The sequence below is a fragment of the Halyomorpha halys genome, unplaced genomic scaffold (assembly GCF_000696795.3).
Source record: "Halyomorpha halys isolate HHAL.00 unplaced genomic scaffold, Hhal_1.1 Scaffold587.1, whole genome shotgun sequence".
Classification (NCBI taxonomy): Eukaryota; Metazoa; Arthropoda; class Insecta; order Hemiptera; family Pentatomidae; genus Halyomorpha; species Halyomorpha halys.
The window spans coordinates 1,031,311-1,058,243 of NW_027109405.1; the positions used below are offsets into that span (position 1 = coordinate 1,031,311).

General features: G+C 30.5%; 3 protein-coding genes across 3 annotated transcripts in view; 1 reads left to right on the forward strand and 2 right to left on the reverse strand.

Annotated features, from left to right (window-relative positions):
• S2P (membrane-bound transcription factor site-2 protease) overlaps positions 1–5,402 on the reverse strand; it is a 7,418-nt gene extending 2,016 nt beyond the window's left edge. Inside the window, exons 1-5 of the mRNA XM_014426639.3 lie at positions 5,158–5,402; positions 4,804–5,088; positions 3,254–3,357; positions 2,922–3,162; positions 2,658–2,838 (exon numbers count right to left, since the gene is read on the reverse strand). Of these exons, the coding sequence (XP_014282125.1) occupies positions 2,658–2,838; positions 2,922–3,162; positions 3,254–3,357; positions 4,804–5,088; positions 5,158–5,253 (907 nt within the window). The 5' untranslated portion in view covers positions 5,254–5,402. The remainder of the gene's footprint in view (positions 1–2,657; positions 2,839–2,921; positions 3,163–3,253; positions 3,358–4,803; positions 5,089–5,157) is intronic.
• Positions 5,403–7,615: 2,213 nt separating this feature from the next.
• Positions 7,616–26,933, reverse strand: part of LOC106684506 (protein zyg-11 homolog B) — a 25,726-nt gene continuing 6,408 nt past the window's right edge. The window contains exons 2-13 of the mRNA XM_014426630.3: positions 24,800–24,994; positions 19,649–19,859; positions 19,348–19,531; positions 19,093–19,238; positions 16,488–16,628; positions 14,330–14,663; positions 14,047–14,196; positions 12,724–12,910; positions 12,028–12,210; positions 11,734–11,831; positions 11,515–11,638; positions 7,616–11,430 (exon numbers count right to left, since the gene is read on the reverse strand). Of these exons, the coding sequence (XP_014282116.1) occupies positions 11,376–11,430; positions 11,515–11,638; positions 11,734–11,831; positions 12,028–12,210; positions 12,724–12,910; positions 14,047–14,196; positions 14,330–14,663; positions 16,488–16,628; positions 19,093–19,238; positions 19,348–19,531; positions 19,649–19,859; positions 24,800–24,994 (2,008 nt within the window). The 3' untranslated portion in view covers positions 7,616–11,375. The remainder of the gene's footprint in view (positions 11,431–11,514; positions 11,639–11,733; positions 11,832–12,027; positions 12,211–12,723; positions 12,911–14,046; positions 14,197–14,329; positions 14,664–16,487; positions 16,629–19,092; positions 19,239–19,347; positions 19,532–19,648; positions 19,860–24,799; positions 24,995–26,933) is intronic.
• Positions 7,797–9,753, forward strand: LOC106684504 (complex I assembly factor ACAD9, mitochondrial). The gene has a single exon (XM_014426627.3). It carries the CDS (start codon positions 7,797–7,799, stop codon positions 9,645–9,647), a length of 1,851 nt encoding a protein of 616 aa, XP_014282113.1. The 3' UTR covers positions 9,648–9,753.

Below are 26,933 nucleotides of genomic sequence, written 5' to 3' on the forward strand. Positions count from 1 at the left end.
TAGATGTAAATATTTTGACCTGGGCAGAATGGCCTGTATGGAGTTTTTTAAAAGGGTTAAATGATATGTCTCTGAGTAAATTAAGATTGTCCCTGAAGATGGCCGAATTGGCCGAAACGTTGGACATGTGAATGAAATAAATGTTTTGAGACTATAATTTGGATAGTGTTGTTGAATTATTTAGTACTTAAATGGAATATTTCAAACAAAAATACTAATAATTCCATGAGGATATCCATCAAAAACAAACATTCCTAGCTCATATTTTTTGATAGAGACAAAATATTTTAATAATGAAAGATTTTCTTATGAAGGTTTGTAACTCTGTGCAATAAGCAACCCCATTTCAAACAGAGCACAGGCCAAAGGAACAGAATTACTAATAACACAACTGAAAATATCATAGAAAACTGATGAACAAGTTTCTCGCATTAGTGCTTCATCAAATAAGTAATGATAGTGCATACAATGTCAATTTTAATTTAAAGTAGTTTTTCAGCTGTCGGTTTTTTACTTTTATGGAAAGCAATTCCAGTAAAAAGAAAATGGTTTTAAGTGCAAACAAGACTGTCTACTCTATTACTTTGTTGGTGAAGTTGCAGCCAATCACTCTATCAACATATGAGATACCTAATTTATAAGCAAAGTAACAATTTATTCTTTAATCCCCAATCGTGCAATCACTGATGAGGCCCTTGCATTGCAACATGCTGCTCTCTGACTATTAATAATACTTTAATAAAACTGCTCTGTTTCTTGTGATACCTCAATCACTGTAAATCTGCTATAATCCATTTAGTCTCACTTGTCTCTATAATGCCCCACCAATGAGTCATACCTCCAATACATTTTGTTGATCTCACGAGCATTTTCTTTATGGTGATATCTGAGGATATATCTCACTAAAATCTAATGGTACTTGAAAAGAAAATATTCATTCTCGAATGGCATTCATACTTCTGTGTATGAATGTATGCACATGAATTCATGGCATGTGCTCTTGGTTAATTAAAAAAATTATATTGTAATTAACAAACAATTTAATGTTGAAAATTTTTTAATTTTTGCAGTTACCATGTTTTAGTACCGAATGGCTCATATGTGCAGAATGTTGCAAATCACTGCATGTACCATATACCATCCATAGAACCATTTTCTAGGTCCAAATAAATATAGGTACTGCATTTTAAGATATTAGGATTAAGAAAAGTATTCATTACTTTTACTGTTATGCCAAATATACTAACTTAAGTAGCTTATGATCAGAGAGATGTGCGAATCTCAAAAAAGACTTCATGGAATATAGTTGTTCTTTTTTAAATGTCGTAGTATGAAAAGAAAGGGGGAAGCAAAATTAATTATTCCTCTTAATTTTTATGTTTCTCTGAATGTTGGCTATCATCTCTTATTGTTTTTTGCCCTGATGAAGACCTGAAATTCAGGTCAAAACGTCGGCACGAACAAATAATTTTGCAGTGCTTCGTAAAAATACAGTACTTAAGTAACTGAAAAAGTCATAAACTACAGCAGTTATCATAAGTTAATCCCATTCTAGGACCAAATATCCAGCATTTTAAAACATTAAAATTAAGAAAATTGTTGCTCCAACTATTAAAATTAAGAAAATTGTTGCTTTAACTATTAAAATTAAGAAACTTGTTGCTCTAACTGTTTTGTAAGTCCAAGAATAGGGGAGAAAAGCGTTCCAAGTGTCTACCCAATCCTGAACTGTGCAACGCTCGATATCATGCGCAGTATATCAATCCGGAAGCTTGGTCCCACTTTGGCGTTCCCAGGTTCCGGACTGCTTCTTGGAACAAAGCTTATCTTAAAAGCTTAAGGCCTCATTTTGAAAAAGTAGATAACTGGAACAATTTTTTAAAAAATGAGACAGTCATTAGAAATATTATTTATAACTACTATTCTATACAATTTGGTGATTAGGTTGACCTATGATAATTATTTTTTAAATAAAATGGATAGTTTTAATAAATTAGAAAAAGTCCAAAAATTTTGATGTCTTGGGACAGTACCGCATAAGGACCACCACAAAAATTGGAGCAAACTAAATTTCTTCTTTATACGAGTAGAATAATGGTTCGGAACAATTTATTAGTATTACCTGGATTTTTTTTCAATCCACTTTAGTTCTTTTCATGATTCGATTGTACTGACCTAGTATATAATCTAATGTAAGTGAAAAGAACCTGAATTAGTCATGCAGTTGAGAGCCAAGAACTAAAGCTATTATGGATACTAAGGTTGCGGGCTCTTCTAGATCAGTTTGCCTGACCAAGACAGAAAAGTTTAAAATAAAAATTGAAACTGACAAGGATGGATGGAAGCGTTCAAGCAAGACTTTGGTAAATTATGGTAAAAATTGGGCTGGTAGTGATATTGGAATTAGTCAGAATGAGGATCGATGGACTGGAAGTTATCATGGTAGGCTGTGAGAATAACAAACAGAAAGGTTTAAATAAGAGCATAATTGATAAAGGAATAGAAGAAAAGATATTCAAAGGATTAGGCCTGGAAAAAAAACAAGCGCTGTATAAAAGTGATTAAAAGTTATGAAGATTTAAAAAAAAATAAGAATGTTTTGTCTGAAACTACCTAAGTATTTCTAAGAGTTTATATAACAGAAATATAAATATTACCTGGAACACTTTCATCATGTTCCCTGATAAAGCTATCAGGGATACAAAACCCTCTGTTGGTATCATGAAGAGCAAAGACTAGACATTCCTGCCAACTTGTGCTCCCATGAACTGGACAATCATTTAGCTGGGTGATTTTATCACCAATCAAAAGTCCTCCACGGCCGGATATTGAAGAATCCTTTGATTTCAAACAGTTTATAACAGTTAAAAATACTGAAAATACCTTGGTATACTGAAGTACATGATTTTCATAATAATTACCTTGACAACATTTTCAACTTGAACACCAGTTCCAAAATCATAAAATGGAAAAAGAAACCATGGTAAGGCAGTTGCAACCACTGCAGTGACTAGTGCTAAAAATATGTTATGCCATACTCCAGCACAATAAATTCGTAATTGTTTTACAGATGATAAGGTATCTATTTGGTCAAGATGTGTTAAAACCACAGGAATTACAAAGAATATTGTTAAACTAAATCCAACTAAGTGAACATCTTCTCTGAAATAAATATTAATAATAATCACTAAACTTTATATGATGATTATCATATCATATCAATATCATTATCATGAATATTAAAAGTCATTACCTCACAGCAGCCATTGCATGACCTAATTCATGTAATAAACTTGAAAAAAACAAAGCTAACAGATAGTATCCAAAGTCAGAGGCAGGTAAGTTCCATCCAGGTACCTAAGAAGACACAATAAAGTTAAATAATGTATTTACACATACACAGTATCTTTCTAAAGTAATATTTTATATAAAACTTTATTAGAAAATTTTAAATCAACATATATCATACCCTTTAGTAGACTACTGCAAGTATGACCATTAAAATATTATATTATACATGATATTATAATTCAAACATTAATTAATTTATATTGGAAGAAGATAGTTGACCTTATGAAGTAGATTGTAGGAAGATAGTGTGGGTGGCGGTCAAGAAAGATATCAAAAGAGTAAAAGACAACTATTTATAGTTAACCGTTTCAACCCACTTTGTAGGGCTTGGTAAGGCCTGTCAGATTGAAACAGAGATGTCAACTGACCCCGTGTTTATTGATTCATATTGGAAGAAGATAGTTGACCGTATGAAGTAAACATTTGATATCTCTGTTTCAATCTGACAGTCCTGACGAAACCCTGCAAAGTGGGGCAAAACGTTGGTTAACAATAAATAGTTTTCTTTTACTATTTTGATGCATTTATTGACCACAATTCGGACTATCTTCCTATTATTTATTTAGTTTGGGAGCCCTTTGGGGTCCATCCAGCCTCAAAAGGTGGGTATCCTTAATCGAGTAAAATTCTGGCAGTCGAGCGTGATTCTGAGCAAATCACCGCCTTGCACTACCATTGGTCTAGTAACAATACTTCCTAATAAAGTACTGCATCTCTGACCCTTCATGGGTGGTAGATTCAATTTTTTTTTTAATTACATGTTCAATGACATTATAAATTCAAACTTTAAATTTGTCTGTCTGCTGTATGAATTTCTTCTTTTAAAAAGCCATCATAACAAGTACTACCAATACTTTAAATGAATCAATCAACCTGGTTTTTTCCACATTTATAAAGTTCGACTTTATTTAATTCTATACGATATTTCAACACAGTCCATGTTAGTTGATAAAATACCAATAAATGCTAAAAAAAAAACAAATTTGTTAATGTAAAATATTATGGACAATGAATGTATAAGGATAAGTTAAGTATTCGCCAGAATTTAAAAATATCTTCAAGATTCATAATGGCCTACCACAATTACAGCTCAAATAAAGTTAATTGGATTCATACTAAAAATATTGACATCTGTCAAAATAATGTCGCCTAATAGTATTTTTACAGCTTTCTAATTTTAAGTGAGATAAATTAAAAAAAAAAAAATAAGAAAGTGTACTACCAGGCTTAAAGAAATGTTATTTTTTAGATTTGTTGCAATGCAATTCAAAAATATCATCAAACTGGAGAGCTGATGCTCAGTACTGTTTTTCCCTTCCAAATCCTGTAATCGGCCGGTTTGACGATAGTTTTAAATTAAGTTAAAACAGGTTGTATATTAATTACAACCACTAACCCTTTAAACTTTACTATATCTAAACAACATAAATTATTGAATTAATTTCACATTACCAGCGGTTCCACAACTAACAAGGTTTGTTGAAATCCTTTTTCATCCTGAAGAGAACTTTTCATCATTGAGAAAATAGTATGTATTACTAAAAATACTGATATGGGCATTATAAAAACAGATACCCACATCCCAGCAGAAAACCATGCAGTCTGTATCCTTGGTCTCACTGCACCCCATTTTTGAATTTGTCTATTAAAAAATGATGTGAACCATGTAATTCGTAAAGGGTTTATTTGAATTCCAGTGTTTGCCAGGAAGTAAATATAAGGATAATGAGAACAGCTCTGAAAATAATTTTGGTTTTAGAAATAAATTAATGTTGGATGATAATACATTCATCACTAAATCCTTACTTTAAAAAAAAAGTCAAAGAATAGTAAACAAAAATGGATAAAGAAAGCGCCGATAAGAAAAGTATAGAACGATGGATAACCTTCTGAGTTATCCATTATCCCTTATCATGATGATAACTTCTTCTTAAATACATACGTTACTTAATTCTTTTATAATTATAAAAGAAAAAAACATTACAACATTAAACTGCCCTGACTCAATGGTTTCTCCATGTTCAGATTGGATTCAAAACAAACTTCTTATAGCAATATCGATCCTTAGATGCATGGAACAAGTAATGACAATAAAACATAAAGATACAACTTCATTTCTTAAATTAGTTGAAAAAAACGTCTACCAAATGCAAAGTTTAACATCCTAGTTGTTGCTAACTTCGTTTCATTTTTTTTTCTATTATCTGTTTTTAATTTTTTAAAACTGCTTTTCCTGATGAATATTATTTTCCTGCAGATTTCAATTGGTAACATAATGATTTATATTTCAAGATTAAAGATTTGGGCTTTTGAAAATAAAATATGCGGGACAACGCTTTTTTGAAATATAGGCGAGGCATGTCCAGCAAATTATATTTTCTCATGGGTAAGCGAATATTGTGGAAGAAGATACACTGTTTCCGAAATATATGCGTACTTTGAAAATACATTAGTGTATTTATATGTATGCAGTAATGAGTGCAGTGACAATGGGAAAAGATTAGTTGATTTCGCGATAAGCCAGATCTTGAGAATCAATAGCACATATTTCGCCCTTAAACCAATCCAAAAAGAAACAGCAATCACCAGGAGGTTATACCAAAAACCAAATTGACCATGCACTTATTGATAAATGACATGATGGCAATGTTTATATTAATAACCCGCCTCAAGCCCCCTAAACAAATCCAGCACGAACGTGACAAATTTTCCCAAGAACTTGAAATTGTATCAGACCTGGACCCCAAAAATAAACCGCCCCGACCTCCAATTCAGCGCTTTGAAAATACCCGTTTTACCCATTATTGGAGAATCGTTATAAATGTAACTGTATAGTTGTTACAGTCATGATTGTATTGTCGTACTCGCTCTGGCGTGATAATTGATAGTACAAGTAATGTCAGTGTAGCAACTGTTACGCTAACAGTATATCACTTTTATATGCATTGACTGTGAACTATCGTACACTTTCCGTACTTGTGGCAATTGTCAGCCACTACCATGGTGTACAATCATGATAGCATTCTTTGTCACGACAGTTTTAGTTTTAGATCATTAATAGTATTAGCAATATCAGTGTCAAAAGTATGGTATTTTTAATCGGTAAAATGGTTGATCAATTGAGTCTCATCTCTACTCTTGTTATTGGAAGAAGAAGAATGATAAGTGTTACGGCGGGTAGGGGTTCAAAAGGAATCTTTACTAGCCCAACCGTGAAAAGAAAAGAAATGAAAAGCCGAATTTTGTTATTATTATATTTTAAGGAACTGAACATAATAAACTGTAAACAAAATATATAAACTAGAAAAAAGAACAAAGTAAACTTAAAACTATTACAAAATTGAATGAATTGCACAAAAGAGAGAAGAAAACAAGGTCTTATATCACCAGTGATTGACGGGGCACTAGTTGTGGTTGTTGTCTTGAGTGGATGTTCTCATGGAGGAAGATCGAAAAAAGGACGTACGTCCGCCCGCCTTGTCCTCTTGGAGGATGAACCGAAGTAGCCCGCCTTGGCTAAAATGATGTAGATGACGATGATGGCCAGGATACTGGCAACTAAGAGTGAGTAGTGAGAAGACAATGGAGACGATATGTGTGTGCACTGAAACGTTAAGAAGTTGTCTGTCCATTTTCAGTACTAAAAACAACAGAAAGAAGTTGTTTTGTTTTTTGACTTAATGAAAATCATATGTTCCAATAATCGATTTGTGGACCATATATTGGCCGCAACAACAAGACAAAAATAATAATAGTAAAAGACTAGAGTGATAAGAAGAGGAAAAGTTGCTAAGGCAAGTGAAGCCAAAAAGATTGACTGTGTGTTGGGATAGGAGTAAGGAAGGGTTACTCACCTACTACATTCTGTCTAAGTTTACATCACTAGTCGTAATAATAGTTGAAATTCTTTATTAAAGCACGAATATCTCTAGAACGGCTTAATTTATTTTAATTGCTGATAAACTAAATTTTCAAAAAATAGTATTTACTACACCTTATATTCAGTTCATATTTGGTGATTGGATGAATGGTTTTTTAGATGATCACATAAATGGGGGAAAATTCTCTTTATCTCAACATAAATCTGGGTACCGTAACAATCGTCCAATTTTCCTCTTTTTGGCTTTACTTTCTCTTTGAAGTAGAGTAGTGATATATTACCTCCTTGTTCATGAAGGAGCTTAGTTATGTTATTTTTATAACCTGCCTACTTTAGTATTTGTAGTAAATGAATGACTTAGTGGGAGTAATTTAATGTTTTTACATGCCTTTATGTGAATGTTGCATTGACGAAAATTCATCAGGGAAATCTATATTTTAAATGTTGACTGTCTTCTTAAAATTGGAAAATGATAATAACTCAGTTACAATTAGGGTCCTTTCTAAAACAGTACTAAAATAGGCTGATTGTCCCACAGATTTATGATAGGCAGGAATTTGTCAAAATGTTATCCTCTAAGGCTAGGTTGCTTACTAATTCCTGCAAATATATTAGAATTATTTTTTCAGCCAACCAATCCACAATTCAGAAATTTGACTCAGCTCCAGAATTAAAACCAGTACAGGATGAAAAACCAAGAAGAGAACCATTTATGAAGAATGTATTTTTGGGGATAGTGGATGATATTTTCTTCCAGTACCCTAATCCAAAAAATATTGAATCAGAACATGTTAAACATTTGAAGAATGACTTAATAAATTCCTTGCAAGGTAAAGACTTGAGCACCATGGATAAATTCAAGATACTTATAAAAAGCGGTATCTTGAAATGTAGATTACCTAAAAAGTATGGAGGAATTGAAATGTCATTCAGTGAGCTTATTAATTTATATGAAGAACTACAATTAGATCCCTCTTTATCAGTATTGCTTGAAAGTCAGAGTTCATTTGTCTTGCAGACCATTCTTAATCATGGTCCAGATGAAATAAAACAAAAATATTTACCTAAAGTGTTGTCAGGAGAATCAACAGGAGCATATGCTTTGAGTGAGTTGGTTGGTGGTTCTGATCCCACTGCCATTACCACAATTGCTAAACAAGAAGATGATTGTTTTAAAATAAGCGGTGAAAAAGTATGGGTAACTAATGCTGAACATGCTGACTTCTTTATAGTTTTTGCTAATAATGTGGTTGATAATAGACCTTCAATGACAAATAATTTGTCAGTTTTTCTAGTTGATAAATGTGGTGATATAGATCTTAGTAAACTTACTTTATTCGGGCTTAATGAATGTGGTATCTGCTCGTTAAAGTTTAAGAATGTGACTGTTCCCAAATCCAATCTGATTGGAAAGCTAGGTGAAGGATTCCGAATCGCTAGTGAGGGCTTACAGCACCACAAGTTTATAACTCTAATTTCTATTTTAAATAATCTAAAATATTTCTTAACTTCATCCATTTCGTATGTCCATGAATGCAAACAGTTCCCAATTGATTTAAAAGACTCTGAATTAGTTAAAAATAAGTTAGCTACAATCAGTAGTACTGCTTATGCATTGGAAAGTATGCTTTATTTAACTAGTGGCATTGTAGATAATTATACTATTGATGATACTTTGGAGTCAGCTATACTACAACTGCATGGGATTGAGAAAGGATTAGATGCAATTTCTCTATGCATGGATTTATTAGGATCAAGAGCTTATGATACTTCTTTTCCTTTTGAAAAATTATGGCGTGATTTAAAGGGTTATTCTGTGTCCAGTAAAAGCATTGATGTAATTAAACTTTACATTTCATTAGTTGGGATCACCCATGCTGGTAATAAACTTAGTGATATTGTGAGAAAAAATAGAAATCCCTTAAATTTTCCAGGTTTTGTGATTAAACGAATTTTGAATCAGACAAGACATGCGAAAGATGATCCAAAACTGGATCTTAAGCTCTTCATGAATTTGCATCCCAACTTAAAACCAGCAGCTAAACAGTTAGAATATTGTATTTTGCGTCTTCAATATGTGATCGACAAAGTGTTGAGTCGCCATGGTTCAGAATTAGTGAAGAGGCAACTTGAATTGAAGAGGATTGCTGATGTTGCTTGCGAAATATATAGCATGGTAGCAATCTTATCAAGAGCTTCAAAATCTTATTGCACTGGAGTTCGGTTTAGTGACCAAGAAATTATTATGGCCAATATTTATTGTTATAATAGTTATATCAAAGTTAAGAAGGAAATTAATGATATTGCTGAGGAAGAGATGAAATTAAGTGATATTTATTCCTTTGATTTAGCTTCTCACATTTTAAATTGGAAATCTTATTCATTTGTACATCCATTAAAACCAAATATTACTTAAGTATAAGAGGACTGATAATATTGTAAATATTGATGTAGACTAGATAAATAGTATGATTGTATTGTATTTATTTATATTTTGGAGATAAACAATGTTTTTTTAATGATTCCTTATCATATATGTTTAGTCACCACCACATTTAATTAACAAGTAAGAATAGCAATACCTTTTAGGAGACCAAAAAAGAATTATTTACTATAATAACCTGTTATTATAGTAAGTGAGCTTTTAAGTTCAATGATCTCTGCCTTAGGAGTTTGATTCATAATTACCTGCAATGCAATTGTTCTTACTTAATGTAGCATCGACACTTCATCTTTCATGTTATTTAAAAGTTGTAACTTTTCCATTTGTTAAGATTTTGATGTCCTTTGAAAATAAAAGAATACTCTGAAGAAAAGTAACTTCGAGTAAAAGTGGACAAGACTCTTTTCAGAAAGAGATTTAATTATACAGTAATCTCTTATTCTCTGCAAAGAGCAATCTTGAGAATCTTTTTCATGTTAAACTAAGCCGCAGCCTCCCTGAGTATATTTTAAGCGTCAATCTTTTATCAATAAAATGTATTGTTACACAACTTAAGAATAAAATATTAAATATTTCAGCAGAAAAAGGAAGTTAATAAAAAAGTTTATCAATTAAATAATTTTTCTCATGATCTACTCAATTTATTTGTATAGGAAAAGGGAAAAATGATTTTAATTACACCAATTTGATTTATATGGCTATTAAAACCTAATAAAGGACACCTTTAAATCCCTAGTAAACCAAACCATAATTCAATTCAACATATTCAAAAAGTAAAAAAAAGAAAAGATTAATATTTAACTTAACACAGCCAGCAAGGATGTTTGCCTTCGAGTATTTCCAAAGCCAATAATTCCGCGCTTTCGAGTACTTATTAGAATTTCCACTATAGCATTCTAGTATTTACTTTATAACAGTATGCATACAATTTAAACTTATGACTTATAAATTTGTTTTTGCTGTAATTAATGATTTAATAACATAGCAACTATTTCGAAACAGAAACAGTCTTATAGAAGAAAATAGCCTTGTATCAAAGGATTAAAATGTTTTCTTTACTAAAATAAAACATTCTCTTATTCATATAAAGTAAAAAAGTTAAAAGTTTATTATTTTGTAATCTACTCTTGAAATTATCACATGCTACTCATAGGAAATATCAGACAATTATATAAATTACACAATTATAAACATTTTTTGAAAACAATAAAATAATTAACCAAACATTGTAAAACACTTCTCAACATATTCTTAATGCCAGAGGGGAAAATATAACTAAAATAACATATTGTGTCTATGTCAAACTTATTAAATCGATAAGGAAATAATAATAAAATATACAAGTGTCAATATTACAAAGGTTGAAGACTAGATCATAAATACATTTCATTTATCCAATATGAGGCGTAAGTACTTGCCTTTTAAAATTAATTAATTAACTAGTGTCACATATGATGTAATTAAAAAACAATAGTTCATTATTTGACGGTTACAGAAGTTATAATCGTTTTCGGAAATCGGGTGTTTTCGTTATTTACAAATTATACATTTTCTTGGTGCCGTAAGCTAATTATATTATAAACATAGAATTTAATTAAACTATGCACAATAATTTGGTTTTTGTTCATTTTGGAAGCAAATACCATAATATAATCCTAATATCGCAGATGCAGAAATCTGAATGAGTTATAAAACAGCTGGTCACCTTGGAATTGGGTTTAACATGATTTGATTATGCCCCATAGTGCCGTGTATGCTAAAATACAAAACATATATTCAATATAAACAGAAAGGTAATTGATTAAAATTGCCGAATATATTACACTTATGGAAAAAATACCTAAGTAAATGTCTGATTTGACCACATATTTCACGAACAGTGGCATTAATATTTGGATTCCTCCACATTGAATCAAGAATAATACTACCTTCTTCAGCTTCCAACATAGGACAATAACGTTGAGCTAAGAAAAATAGAAAAATAAATTAGAAAATATATATACATATGTACAGACAATATTAATATCAGGTTCAAGATCTACTAAATGAAAATGCTTACGGTTCTTTGTACAAACATGATGAATAGCCCAAACAGCCCACAACTGAACTTGAGGAGCATCATTACATGTCAAAAGTGAAATAAAAGGATAGAATGATCTGGAAAACAAATTTTAACAACCTAATTAAAAAATCAGTATCTTGAAAGGATTCTGTAAAGAAACTAACAAGCTTTTTAGAAAATATTTTAGCTAACACAAAATTACAATAGCTTAACAACATTAAAGAATTAGTATCAACTACTCAAAAAACTTTTCAAGTATAATAAAGATAAAATTGTAAAGATAATACATACCTATATGCAACCATTTCACCTTCAGGTGGATCCCAGCTAATGACAACATCACCTAACTCTTTCAATATGTCATCTCTTAATGAGTCAAACCTCTTCCAGGCAATAGGGCCCTCAGCGGCTAAATGGGCCATAATGCCAGCTGCGAAATATGACACATCAATCTGCTGAGAATGTAAAAGACCCCTAAAAATATTGAAAACAATTATGCAACATGTATAAAAAAAAAAAAAAAAAGTATTAAACCATAAAATATATCAGTAAAAAATATAACTAAAATAATAAAAACTGAAACAGCTAATTTAATCAGGTCAGCTTTTTTTTTTTACTACAATTTATTTTAATTATATAAAATTATTAACTACCAAAATAAAATAATATTTCTTACAGATTTTTCTATATTTTCAATTATAATTCTGGTCATTATAGTTTCAAATAGATTTAAAAAAAAAATTCAAATTGAACACTTTTTTTCATATTGAACACAAAATGAGAAATTTTGAAGGCCTAAATAAACAAAAACTGAAAACAATTTTTTATTGTTTTTGACTATTCGTGTGTAAACAGTATTGAAAATCAAAATATTTTCATTCATAGAACATACAAAATTTAACTAATTCATATATCCAATACAAGTTAAAATCACCATTAATAATAGCTTAAAAATGATCTATAATATTTATTCGTAATATATAATACCTCAATACAGAGATGAATGGAAGCCTTAACAGACAAGATCGGAGTCGAGGCACTTCAGCTATGTTATTAATTAATCCTAACACTTTTGTTTCTACAGTTGCTTCTCCAGGAAATGTCTGCAATACTTCAAGGAATAACGTAAGTCCACCTTCGTCTAAGAAAACACTGCATGTTGAGGGTGATTCATCTATCGAAATAAAACATACATTTATTACTATCAATTACTAAATACCATTACAAATTTCATTAATGTTAATCACATGATTCATGTTACAAATCATGAAAAATCACATAACATTTCAATATTTGTTTATTAGAAGTCCATTGCTAAGACCAGGGTTTCTGTGAAAACCTCTTAATATATTTTCTGTACTTTTCCAGACAAGTTTTGGAAAATTACAGGTCACTGAATTAGTTATGATAGAGCATGATAAATAAATATAATTTTATAAATATTTCTACTTCTAAAGTATTATGAGGTAATAAACAATAAACAATATTACTCCATATGCTAATTAACATTAGAGCAATGAAGCTGCTGCTCTTGTAACAAAATCTGTTATTCTTAAACAAAAAAAACTAATGAATACATTGCATAATACGTTTGTATATCATATGTATATGTTTTTTACTCCTCCTTACCTCAATTTATCAGTAATATTGTCAACTTCCATGTATTATTCAATATATATGTTTATTAACATCTCTGAAATATATATACATGTCTTATGGTACAAATAAAGGATTATCAACATGAGGTGCATTTCCTTCTCAGGAATGATAACCCATAAAAGAGATAATGAAGCAATTTCAGATTTAAAATAAAATTAATTTGAACTGCACTAATTTTTTCTTTCTTATCTATGTAAATAAATTAAAGGGAATGGTTTGAATGTTTGTGTATAATAATCTTTAAAACTACTGGATTGATTGACATGCTTTCATGCTGTAAATGTCCTGAGTCATCCTGGAAAGATTTAAAGTTATTGAAATCCTCGATTTATCCAGTAGAAAAAAGTTATCATCAAAATTGAATGATTTGTGTATGACTCAATTTTTCAAATGTTATTTGATTACATTTAATTTTAGTCTCCAACATGGAACTGTTATATTACACTGAAGTAGCAGGCTAAAGTAATAATGTTGTTAGATAAAGAAACCTAATTTATTTAAACAAGAAAATAGAAAAAAAAATTTTAAGATTGATGCAGTTAATTTTATAACTAACGAAAAATGGAGATAGAAGCAACTTGAAAATGGGCCTAAGGTCTGAAACATTGTAAATAAAACAATACTTGGGTTATAGACAAATTTAATACAAACCTGTTAGATTCCAAAGGGCACTTAGAGTAAACTTCATGGTGATATCAACATTTTTTGCATCCTTTTTAGTCCTGACTAGCCGAAGTAGCTTATGCATATATCTCGGTTCTGATCCTAATTGTGAAGTTTCCCGGGTAGAGATTTTAGCAGCTAAAATATACATTTAATAAATTGCATGTATTGCACTATTAGGATATTTATTCAACAATATCATAAACTAAATCATAAAGAAAGACAAAATTCAGACTTAACAATATACAATTTTTTAAAAAATTCCATTTACCCAAAATGCTACAAATAGCAACACTCATCCTATTCATAGAAGGATCTTCAAATGTGTGAAGTGAGTCGAGCACAAGTTTGGCACACTTAAATCTATCAATAGGAACATCCTGTAGTATCCTATCACTGCAAAGAGTTAGTAAAGTATTCTTCTGAAGTTGATAATGTGTAGGAAATTTGCTCATAGCAACAAGGCACAGGGATACAACTTGCGATAATATCTGTGGATGAATTTTCGAACCTAACTCTCCTTTTGTTAAGTTATATAAGCAGGCAGTAGCAGCCATTTGAACACCAAATGCATCAGGGTGAAGTTCCATTCCATTCAATACCAACTAAAACAAAATAATAATAATGAAATGAAGCAACATTTCATATTATTTATGGGATAGTGAATATAAAAAAAAATGTTACTTTTCCAATCAGCAAAAGAGATTGCTGATTAAATCTGAACTGAATGTTTTTGAACTAAATTCTCATTTTAATTAAATAATCTTACATTTGAAGATGATTCTTGCTAAACATAATCTAAACAATGTTTCTCACAAAATAATTCAAAGACTGCTGAAATTAATAATTATTGGTCGCAAACATTAAAATATTATTGCAAAGAAAAGAGAGAGGAATCTGGGTATGCCTTCAAATATATCAGATGCCTTAGGAAATGGAGAAACATATTTAAATAAGATTATATCTTTTCTGAAAATACAAGGACTATTTGTAAATATATGAATGTATGTGTATGTACATGTGTGTATATATATATGTATATGCTTTTTTGTATATTATGTTTTTTTTGTATAGTTTATATATTATGTGTTTGGTTTTTTACATGTTATGTATTTTTATCTATCTATTTTATACATATATATGTATTTTTTTTTCATTTATATAATTGAACACTGAGTGTGTATATGAGTGGGATGTTGGCGTTGATGACCAGTGGGTTTTACACCTTAATTTCTGAATAAACAAACAAGAGAGAGGATTATTTAAAATGTTTAATGAGTAATTAAGTTTTAACAAGTAGTTTTGTTTTGTATCCACAAAAATTCATTGATGGAATTGCAAATGAAATTCCTCCCAACTTTATACAATAGATTCTAATTTGAATCCTATAACTTTAAATTCTATGTTTGTTTTACCTTATGAAATAATAAAAAACATTCATAATCTCAACATCAATTTTTATAAACACAATTAATAATTATATTCCTGTCGCAGAAAAATATATCAGAAAAAAACCTGATTGAGGATAAATGGGACCAGCAGGAGAACAGCCCCTCCCATTTGCAAAAGAATTATATATATATATATATTTATATATATATATATTTATTAAATCACTGTCAAAATTATACCAACATTATAGTGATAGTTATACTGATAATTAATACAATACTGACTTTTAATTCAGGTTCAGTATTTTAGCATATGGTTTAAATTGATAAAAGCCCCTACACCATTTGCAAAATAATATAATGAATAGTAGGGATGGTTTTACTTTAAAAATTCAAAATATACTTTGTTTCAAAAACTATTGTACCTATCAACCTACAATATGTTTTTATAGCTCCCAAGAAACATATAATGATAATGGAAAAATACTAATATATTTATCGGCCGCAAAAAGATTTTCGATTGGCAGCACATGTTATCTTCACAAGCAAGTACGTCTGGCTGAATGGATGAAATTTGGAATACATGGTCTAGTCACTACCTCAGAAATAAGTAATATTCTCATTACAATCAGACATGATCATCACTATTATACGTAAGGTTGTACCATGGGGTGTCGATACAAGGAGAGGATTCGACTCAATGGCTGAGTCATGATGCCAGCTAATAATAATAATAATAATAATAATAATAATAATAATAATAATAATAATGATAAGAATAAGAATAATATAACAATAGAAGATATAAAACATTCAGTTGTATTGATTTAATACATATATATTCAAATCTAATATTCAGTTAGTTATGTAATGTCAGCTGATATTTTGAAGCACAGTAATCATCAGAACAAGACAAAAAATTATTTAAAAACAAAGAACTAAGAAAGTTAAAAAAAAAAAAATGATGCATTTGTAAGCATCAACAAATGTCTGACAATATAATGTAATATTAATTATAATAAATAGAAGAAAAATTACCTTAATAATATCAACTCTGGCTTGTGTGAATGTTTGAGTTAATCTGAAGAGATTGTACAAACACTTTTGAACATACAGAGTTCGGTTCGCATAGCGTCTAAGAGAAAGTAAAATTTGTTCTTCTGTAGCTACACCACCAATCTAGAACAAAAAAATTATAAAAATATCAAATAGAAAAATGAGAAGTCATATAAGATATATGAAATATACAATTTATTATAAAATTAAGATGCGGATAAGAAAAGTCCTGCCTTGAGTTTTAACAGGTTAAATCAGAATTGAAAGAGTATTTAATAGTAAAATTGATTTTCAATAAATAAAGAGATTTATGACTAAGAGCACTTTGTTATAGAAAGTTTACTTCCAATGGATGGATACAAGACTTTTAATGGTTCATTCACATCTCTTATAAAGATAGCCTACAGGTTAGATTCCAAAATTAAAGTGTAGTTATTAATAGATAAAGTTGATGACCAAAAAGGTTTTATAAGAACAAACAGATAAATTCAGACAAGGAAGAAGACCATGCAGAAATAGGGCACTTTCTTTATCAAAAAATACAGAACAAAACATGAGACCTGGAAGAGGGAGGGAAAATAAATTTAATAATTCATTTATATATGTTTAAAAAAAATAAAATAAAATGTCAATCCACTTACAACTATTTTAAAAAACTATCAGTTGAAATAAAGTTCTAAAAATAAAATGAACTAATTACCTTATGAATTTTAATTAAGTGTTCATTGCCAGACATACACGAATACATTTAGTAATTGAAATAAAAAATAACAAGCAAAATAGGATGGAGAAAGGACATTAACTTATTTTTTTTTTTTAGATTAGTCACTTTTTCGTACTTTTTTTTTGTCATTCTTTCACAAGGTTCACCAATTTATAAAAAAGATTAAAGTGTAGAAACAACAACTTTTTTGATTAATTTCCCTAAAATTTCCAGTTATCCAAATCTATCTGAAATTAAAGATTTTATTTGGCATTCTTAAGAAAAAACAATAAAATTAAAAATATTCATACATAAAACAACCATGTTTAACTATTTAAACCAAAAGAGCAAGATATGTGATTTTCAATTGCTGAATAAATTACTGAAGATGCAACTTCAGTAATTTATTCAACAATTAGGAATAAGAAAAACAGATACAAACACTTAGCATAAGTAAAAAAGTAAATGGAAAATTACAAGGGTATACAATGAAACATAGAAATTACATAAGAAAAATAAAAGGTTATAAACCAATAATATAAGGTTATAAACAATAACAATTCCGGGCGAAACGTTTGCTCAATTAAAATAGTTATTACTATTTGATTTTTATATGACCGCACCCAGACCATATTCCATTTATTACTACCCACGGTTAATCAACGATCTTCCAGTATTATAAAATAAGTTTCACTCATCATTTTGCATTCATCATTACTCCACTGACTGCACCCCAAGAATATCTCCTAATGTTAAATCTTTAAATGCCTTACCTGTTTAAAATAGATGGGGGAATGACAAACAATAAAAATATGCATTGGATTTACAGATGTCTTCGAACAATTAGAAGTCACATAGGATTAAATAGTTATGGTAGAAATTATAACCTATTAGTTTAGGCTTAAATGAGGAAAAGTAGAAACTGCGAAAAATAATGAAAATTAATGAAGTGAAAGAAAGACGCTAAACACCTAGACACAGGCTACTTCAGCTCCTTTTATGCTACTAACTAAGACATAGAAAGAGAGTTATTTTCTCAATTTTAAACAGTCGATTAAATGGAACTGAATTCTAGAATTTTTAGAACACTAAGGTGTTATAGAGAACAGCAAAGTCAATATATATATATATATATATTATTGACCGTATTTTTTAAAATATGAAGATGGTCAGGAGGGAGAAGAGGTGTGGACAAAAAGGAACAAAAATAGCTAACAACTATTTATTGTTCCTTTTTTACCACACCCCCTGACCATCTACTTCATACTTTAATTTTTCTACATTTTGAATTGTTGAATCAATTGGATGTTATTATTGAATTATTAAAATATCAAATATTTTATAGTAGCACAACAATTACAAGAAATTATTGTTCACTCACATGATTTTTGTTTTAATGATACTTTATTTTTGTTCATTTAGGTAGATCCTACAAAGAGTATGAATGAAACCAGTTGGCACCATTACTTATTGCCCAATGGTAGAGGATTGCAGTATTTTCAATATAAGTTTTGAAACAGAAAAAAATTATGTACTAGTTCATAATTATCACTCCAATATGACAAATAGGAGATTACACAACATATACATAATGAGAAAATGGTCAACCATTGCTGTGGGTTATAATCTGACACCGTAAAGTTATTTATCTGAAATCCAACCTTGACTGAAAAGTATCCATTGTTAGTTAGTATAAATGGTTTTAGAGATTGGAGTGATCAGAGCTCAACAGCTGTGTAGGGCAGTAATAATAATGGTGTAGGCTATAACCCACAACAATATAAAATAGCATATAAGAGATTACACACCCACCCACCATGTTGGAGTGATATTTGTAAACTGCTAACAAAAATTATTATACAGACAGATATTATTCATGTATACCATCAATGTAGGGTTATAATCAGGATGTTTTGGATTGATAAAGCACTCTTCTGAACACATTTCTGAATGAACAAGCCCTAAATATTGCAGCTGTTTATGCTGTTGTAAAAATAGTTGCAATTCTTTTCTCATTATCTCGCCCTTTCCTGTAAAAATTAAATATGAGATTTTGTTCTGAAAAATTCTGACTTTGTAACTCACTTAAAGCACTATAATTGAAGTATGTATCCCTTAGGAATTCTCATAACTTATTACCCGAAATATCTAAAGATGTTAAATTAGGTAGTGAATTTGGATGAGATAAAAATTGAACCATTTTCGCAGCACCGTTTCCAAATATTTCAAAGGCAGCATATGAATCTCTTTCTTCCGAAACATCTAAGCTACGAAGTTCATTTAATTCTAACAAGATAAGTTCACATGAAGGCACCTTGATATACTATAAAACAATAAAAATAAAATTGTTAAGTAAGATTTTTTTTTCAATCACTTATTAAAATTAAAATATCGCTTATAATAATACATTTCATGAAAAGGATCATACTTTAGACCTTACCTTTAGATTATACATTGCTAAATGTTTCAGTCTATGTTTGCATTTTCTTAATGGGGCAATATCATCTACTCGTGTACTAGAAATATCTAAACTTTCTAAAAGTGGCAATTCTTCCACAACAATGTCAAGAGCATGTGTGTTGAATTCGGTTCCACTAACATCAAGACATTGCAGAGACTTTAGTTTTGATAAGGTGATCATAACACAATGCCTAAAAAAATATTAAAATATATTATTGAGTTAAAAGGATATGTAAATAAAATACAAAATAGGCTCATTAATTTCATTATTATTATACTATTAATTACAATAATAAATAGTTGCTCAACTAATTCACAAAATAATAAATTTCATCACGGGACAAGAAGTAAGAATGATAGATTTAGTAGCTGAGGTCATAACGCTCCTGATGACCCAGCATCACTGATTCTCTGAGTTAATAATTTAGAAATTTGGTGGCACAGTAACAATAGATAAATTTAAAGAATTTTACAGTGAAACCTCTCTACAATATTGTTACTACCTTTTCAGTCAAAATGATGGAATAAATACACCCACAAAAACGCCTGATGCCATAGTACTTAAAATGCTCTGACATCAATCACTCCTGCGATAGCAGCCCAAGGACTACCTTATGCTGACAAAGCAAATGATTGTTCAAGTAAAGCCTAAAATTGTGCCGATAGGGAATATTTGTCAACCAGCATCACTCAGCTTTTGAATGAAGGATCTGAGCCATAATGGATCACAATCAGCATAACAATCAGTTTGGTATAGGATAACATAGTGTCTTTCGACAGCAGTCACTAACCTGTGCTTAAAGAATGAAATGGGCAATCAGTTTCTTCTTTGCTGAATTTAACTTAAACCCCATTTTTCGTTATGCTTTCACTGATTTTTAAAATACATCAGAAATTTCCTGGAAGAAACATCTAGCAAGTTGATATTTTCAGCATATGTAAGAAGTAGTACAGTTCAGCTGAATAATATTTCACTCACTTGAATAATAGAATAGCTACTGGCGGTAAGAGATTCGCACTTTTCGAGAACTAAATCACAGAGGAGGTGGATCTATTGATCCCCCTGCCTATGTTCTTTCACAGAGGCAAATGTCTCAGAGTCTAGGTAATTTTTTGTTTTTCATCTGTAATTCCTTAACGATGCAGCCTAGCGAAAAAGTTATGATATAACAAATTAAAGAACTTCTGTGTCAACTGAATACCAAAATATACAAGTATACCTCTTCAAATAGCAAATCTACTGTTCTCTGAAAATTACCATATAAAGGTTTCTATGTAAATAGAAAGAATGTGTTAATAGGTATGTCAAGGGTAAGCAGCTAAGCCTGTAACCCATATGTGTGCAACCCCCAGCCCACTGTAAGATTTGATCCGGCCCGAGAGACATTTTGAAAAACCTCTATTGAAAACCCCACCAAGAAAAAAATATTACACTACTTATTCATACTCAGAGAATCAAGTAAGTGAGCAAGCCGAGTGGCGGCAACCATCAAAGAGTGAGGCGGCAAACATCAAAGCCTTAGATGTTCGCCACCTCACTGGCATGGCTAGTGCCGACTTTGTGTGCATCTTGAGTGCTTACTAATTATATTTTGTTATTAAGTTTATCAAACGAAAAGTAAAAGAAAATTAAGTCCGGTGGAAAGAAACGACAAGTAGATGCAGAGAGTCGCCAGTTTCAAGAAAAATGGACTGAAGAATTCTTTTATACCTTGCACAATGGTAAGCCTATTTGTTTGCTGTGTAATCAATCCATTTCAGTGATGAAAGAATTCAATATAAAGAGGCATTACTCAACTTAGCATCCTATGCTCCACTCACTGACAGGACAAATAAGAAAAGACAAAATCCAGAAGCTTACCGCAAATTTGGAAAAACAGCAGCAAATGTTTCATGAACAAAGAACACAATATGATAATGTTGTCAAAGGTAGTTTTATAGTTAGTTCAAAATTGGCAGTCATTAAAACCATTTGCCGAAGAAGAATTTATCAAGGAGTGTATGTTAGAAGTTTTGTCAAGACGAACTGTTGTCCGATGTATAGAAATGATGGCTAATGATATAAAAACCAAACTGACTGACCACATAGCTGGTTTTGAATCATTTTCCATAGCATTAGGCAAGAGCACCGATTAGTCCGAAACAACGCAACTGGTTATATTTATTCGAGGTGTTGATAAAGAGTTCACTGTTACTGAGAAATTGCTTGCTTTACAGCAGCTAAAAGGAACCACTACAGGAGAGGACATTTTTAATGAAGTTCACAAGGTATTCACAAGTTTTGGCTTGCCATGGTCAAAATTAGTTGGTTTATGCACAGTTGGTGCACCTTCTATGGTCGGCTTATGTAAAGATTTTATCGGATTTTGAATGAAAAAGCAAATGAATTAAATGTGCAAAAAGATGATTTGATAGTCCTTCATTGCATTATCCACCAACAGAACTTGTGTTTTAAGTCCATTCAACTACAGAATGTCATGAATGTGGTAGTAAAAAACGTAAATTTTTTTCGATCCCGAGGGCTTAACCATCGTCAGTTCAGGGCGTTTTTGGATGAAATATTAGCTGAATATGATGACGTAACATGTTCTAGTGATGTGAGATGGCTAAGCAAAGGGAAAATGCTGAAACCGTTTTGCGAGCTTAGAAATGAGATAGCAGATTATATGCAAATAAAAGATAAACCACTGTTTGAATTGAGTGACCCAAAATGGATATGTGACTTAGCATTTCTGGTCGACCTTACAGGCTATCTGAATGATTTAAATTTGAAACTTCAAAAACAAGGACAGTTAGTAAATGATTTGTACAGCCATTGAAAGCGTTTCAGAACAAAATCCGCTTATGGGAGGCAGGGATGCTGTCTGGTAACAGTTACCATTTCACCAAGCTTGAAAAATATTGCTTATGGTCAATTTGCTGGAAAACTCAGAGTTATTGTAGGAGCAATTTTCAAACAGATTTAGCGATTTCAAAAACATGGAATACTGTTTCAATTTATTTGCACGAGATTAGGGGAAAACTCACTTCTAAAATATAAATTTGAAGACGTGGAGTTGTGCGATTTATACAAAAAATACCTCAAAAAACCATTTTCCACAGCTTAGAAAATTCGCAAGAAGATTGATTTGTGCGTTTGGCAGTACTTGTAAATGCGAACAGTTCTTTTCAATGATGAAAGTTAATAAATCAAACCATCATACGAGGGTGACTGACGATAATTTGGAAAATTCTTTATGTCTTTGTCAGTGGAATTAATCCAAACATCGATGGATTAGTTTCCCAAATTCAAGCTCAGGTGTCTCATTGATTTCGGTGTCGCTATTAAACTTTCGTAGTTTGTAATAATTCCAAATTTCACGATTTAATTATAATGTTGTACCTATTTTTTTTCATTTCATTTTGTTATTTTAATAAATTGTATTATAATAACAATGTTGTACCATTTCATATCTGATATCTATCGTTAAAAATTAAGAACACTTTTAAATGCGGACCACGAACATATTTACAAATTAAAATTTGGCCCACATGTCAAAGATTTAGAAGAACTTATACCACGATATATATCATTGTTTATATTTGCGAATTGCTATAATTATGGCAGTATTTGTGAATACAATGATTTCTTACTATTGGATATGTACCATAGTAAGAATATGTACTATTAGATAAATATGATGTATCATATCAATATACATTGCCAATTTAAAAACCGTGAACAATAGTCGTTTAACACTAAAAATGTTAATGTTTCTGGTTTTGTAACAATCTCATCTTCCTTGATCCAATTTATTGCCCATGCTTTTCTAATGGCAAGTGTGGAGATGGTGGTAAATGTTGGCCATCTTGCTCTAGTTGATCCTTGGGGTTCTAGCTGCTTGTGATGTTAGTCAGGATCGTCAACTACCAGTTTCTTTCTTTTTTTTTTTTTTAATGAATCGGTTCCAGGCCATTTCTGACATATGGTGGTGGAGAAGTATATCTACAGTTACCACCCTATTCTAATCCTGGTAGAAGTCAAGTTTGTTGGTTGTCCCTTGAGTTGAAACAAGCCACAGGCTGGATTCGAACTGGTACTACTGCAGTCACGAGACAGCCAAAGTTGGCGCTTCAATATGCTTGACTACCAATGGCCTGTCAACTACTAGTTGTAATATGTTGTCACTTTGCTGATCACTGCATGGGATTGCACTTTTGACCAGGTATGGGAGCCCTCCCTTTCCCTACTCCATAAGGAACAATCAAAGGAGGTGGTATACAACCATACTACTTGACCGAATTGATAGAATATGGTACTCATTCAACCTATAATGTAATGTTATTTAATTGCATATACCATAACTTTTTTGCTATTATGCAGCGTTTGGGAGTTATAAGTAAAAAAATCATTAAAAAAAGACCTAAAATTTCTTGATTCATTACTTATTTAAACTATTTTTTGTAACATCTTAAAATAAATCAAGTTATACCAATCAGTAAAACTTTTGAAATATTAGCTTAAAACAGAAAGAGGAGACTTTAAGATAGTTAAATCGAGCATTATTTAAAAAGTACCTGAAATTGAAAAACAGCATGGAATCCTCCACCCCCACCCACCATGGTAGCCTTACTTATCTGACTTTTCACATGGTAGCCTTACTTATCTGACTTTTCAAACAGATAATTATAGCAAGTAGGTTGGTCTATGTACGATATGTCACAATCTCACAAGAGATCATAATGCAAAACAAGGCAATCCTTCCCTGCCGGACCCGCCCTGCTAAGACCCCCGGGGAGCGACAGTCCTATATCACTTAATATAATAATAAGAAATATTAGCTTAAAACAGGAAGAGGTGACGAGACTTTAAGATAGTTCAATCGAGCATTATTTAAAAAGTGCCTGAAATTGAAAAACGGTGTGAAACCCTCCAATCCCGCTCTCCATGGTAGCCTTACTTATCTGATTTTTCAAACAGACAATTATAGCGAGTAGGTTGGTCAATGTACGATATGTCACAATCTCACAAGAGGAGATCCTAAATACATTTAAATAAATATTTTATGGTTTCTTGTTCCTAAATTAGAAAATTAAAATAATTAGTAAACTTAATGTTCGAAATTTTTAAGAACAAGACACATGTACTAACTTTGAAGTTTCTGAAAGAGTACTCCTGGCAACATTGAGGGTTCTTAAATTTTGAAGTGTCCATTCTCCAAAACAAGAAACTAAATCATTGATTGGAAACTTAAGTGCACATGCCTCTAACTCGACTATTTTGTGCCCTTTCAAAACTTTCAGTCCATCCTTGGTTAAATTAGATGCATTAGGTAATGATACTCTCCTGAAAATGTCATAAAATTATTATTTCAAATATTAATAATACATTTTTAACAAATAGTGAAAGGTTAACATAAAAAGAATTTAATCATTGTAGTTTTAAATTATCATAAAATAAATGACCAAGAGATAAAACCTTTACAATTGTAGTCTGTAATACATGGCAGTTTCCAAGACCTAGCCAAATAAGTGGCAGGTTTTATCATCTACTACCACTTAAACTTGGAGTTATCTTTTTTTTAAGTTAGCAATACTTTTATATAATCAATTATACTCTTACTATTAGTCAGAATTTTTCCTTTGTATATACAGAGTGTCTCCACATTAAATTTCCCTTAAGATATATATTTTGGCATAACTAAATCTATCATAAGGGGTCTTAAGGGCAGATCAATAGCTAAAAAGTTTTATTCATTTATTATTTATTTTAAATATACCTGTGAATTGTTATCTCAATTCCCCCTCAAGATTTCCCACTACCTGGAAGAACTTCAAAATTGAACACATTTTTATTTTGTACAAATGAATTGAAGTTTCTTTTGAAATTGGTCTAGAATTGGCTTATGGATTGCCAAAAAGTATTGTTTGAAATTAGATTTTTGATATACTTAAATTTGTTTTTTAAGAAAAGTGGTGGTAGGTCTAAAAAACAAATAAAAGTTCATAGGATTTAAGTTTTCTTTTTATTAAACTAAGTTAAGGGTTTTTGTTAAATAGGAATAATTAACTAAACAATTATTTAAGTTAGGTAATCCTACATTTCAGCATAGTTAACAGGAAAAAATTGTTTCCTTATCTATCATTTCAAAGCTGCTGCATTAAAAAATAGTGACCAATTGAATTTTTGAAAATTTTAATTTACAGTTTTCCAAAAACCAATTAATTATTCTAAATCATGATGAATCGACATATTGTAAATTTATTTTGGCAAATATTTTGGGAACTGCAGCTTATGAAGATTATAAACCAATTTATGATGCATTTAATTGCTTCAATTTTATTACTAATAGATATCTGTAAATCTTAGGGCTCCTGAGATAGTTTTCAATAACTATTTATTTCCCCCCCCCCCAAAAAACCTAAAAATGAACATTTTGTGAATTTATTGTAGTAAATATCATATGAAGATAATCATTGTGCAAACTTTACCTCATTAGTTATTAGACATAGAGTTGTCTGTAAGTACTCAAATTAAAGCTAATTAAATGTAAAATAATGTAGTTAATACCGGTTATCTCCGTAGGAGTAGTATTTTTTTATGGCTTTTGACCAAATAAAACTATAAAATATTAATTTTTTTTTAATGTTATAGTCATGTAGTCCCAGGGTAGGAATGCCAGGATTCATTTATCAAGGATCATTTTCAGCAAAAAATGATGGTTTTTGAAAAAGACTGTAGCTATAAAACTGTTGAGCTCAAGTTTTAGTAAATTTACTCTATTTAAAAAAGATGTTAATAATAGTTTTGTCAGTGTGGGTAGCTTTAAAAAAATTACCCTTAGAATTAAAAATGAGAAAATATTTCAGGATTTTGGAGAATAAAATGAGCCTCTGGTGGAGAGTACCTGCAACACCTACTACACTATTCAAGGACATTTTCTGTGCCTATTGAATAGTCTATGTAAAAATCGAATCATTTTCGAACAGAAAATAATAATGCTAAATTTTTTAAAAAAATTATTGGAGTTTTATAAAATTCAAGTGGTTGTCATTTTTTAAAGCAGCGGCTTTGAAATAGCATACAAGGCTCTTCTAACTTAAAATAATATACACTTTCATAATTATAAATGCCTAAAATACAATACATACCTCTTATATTATAAAGTATAATAACAGCAGGGCAGGCTCTTTTTACTTAGAATAATATACACTTTCATAATTATATATCCCTATAATGTAATATACTGCATACCTCATATATTGTTTTTTTTTTTTTTTTTTAA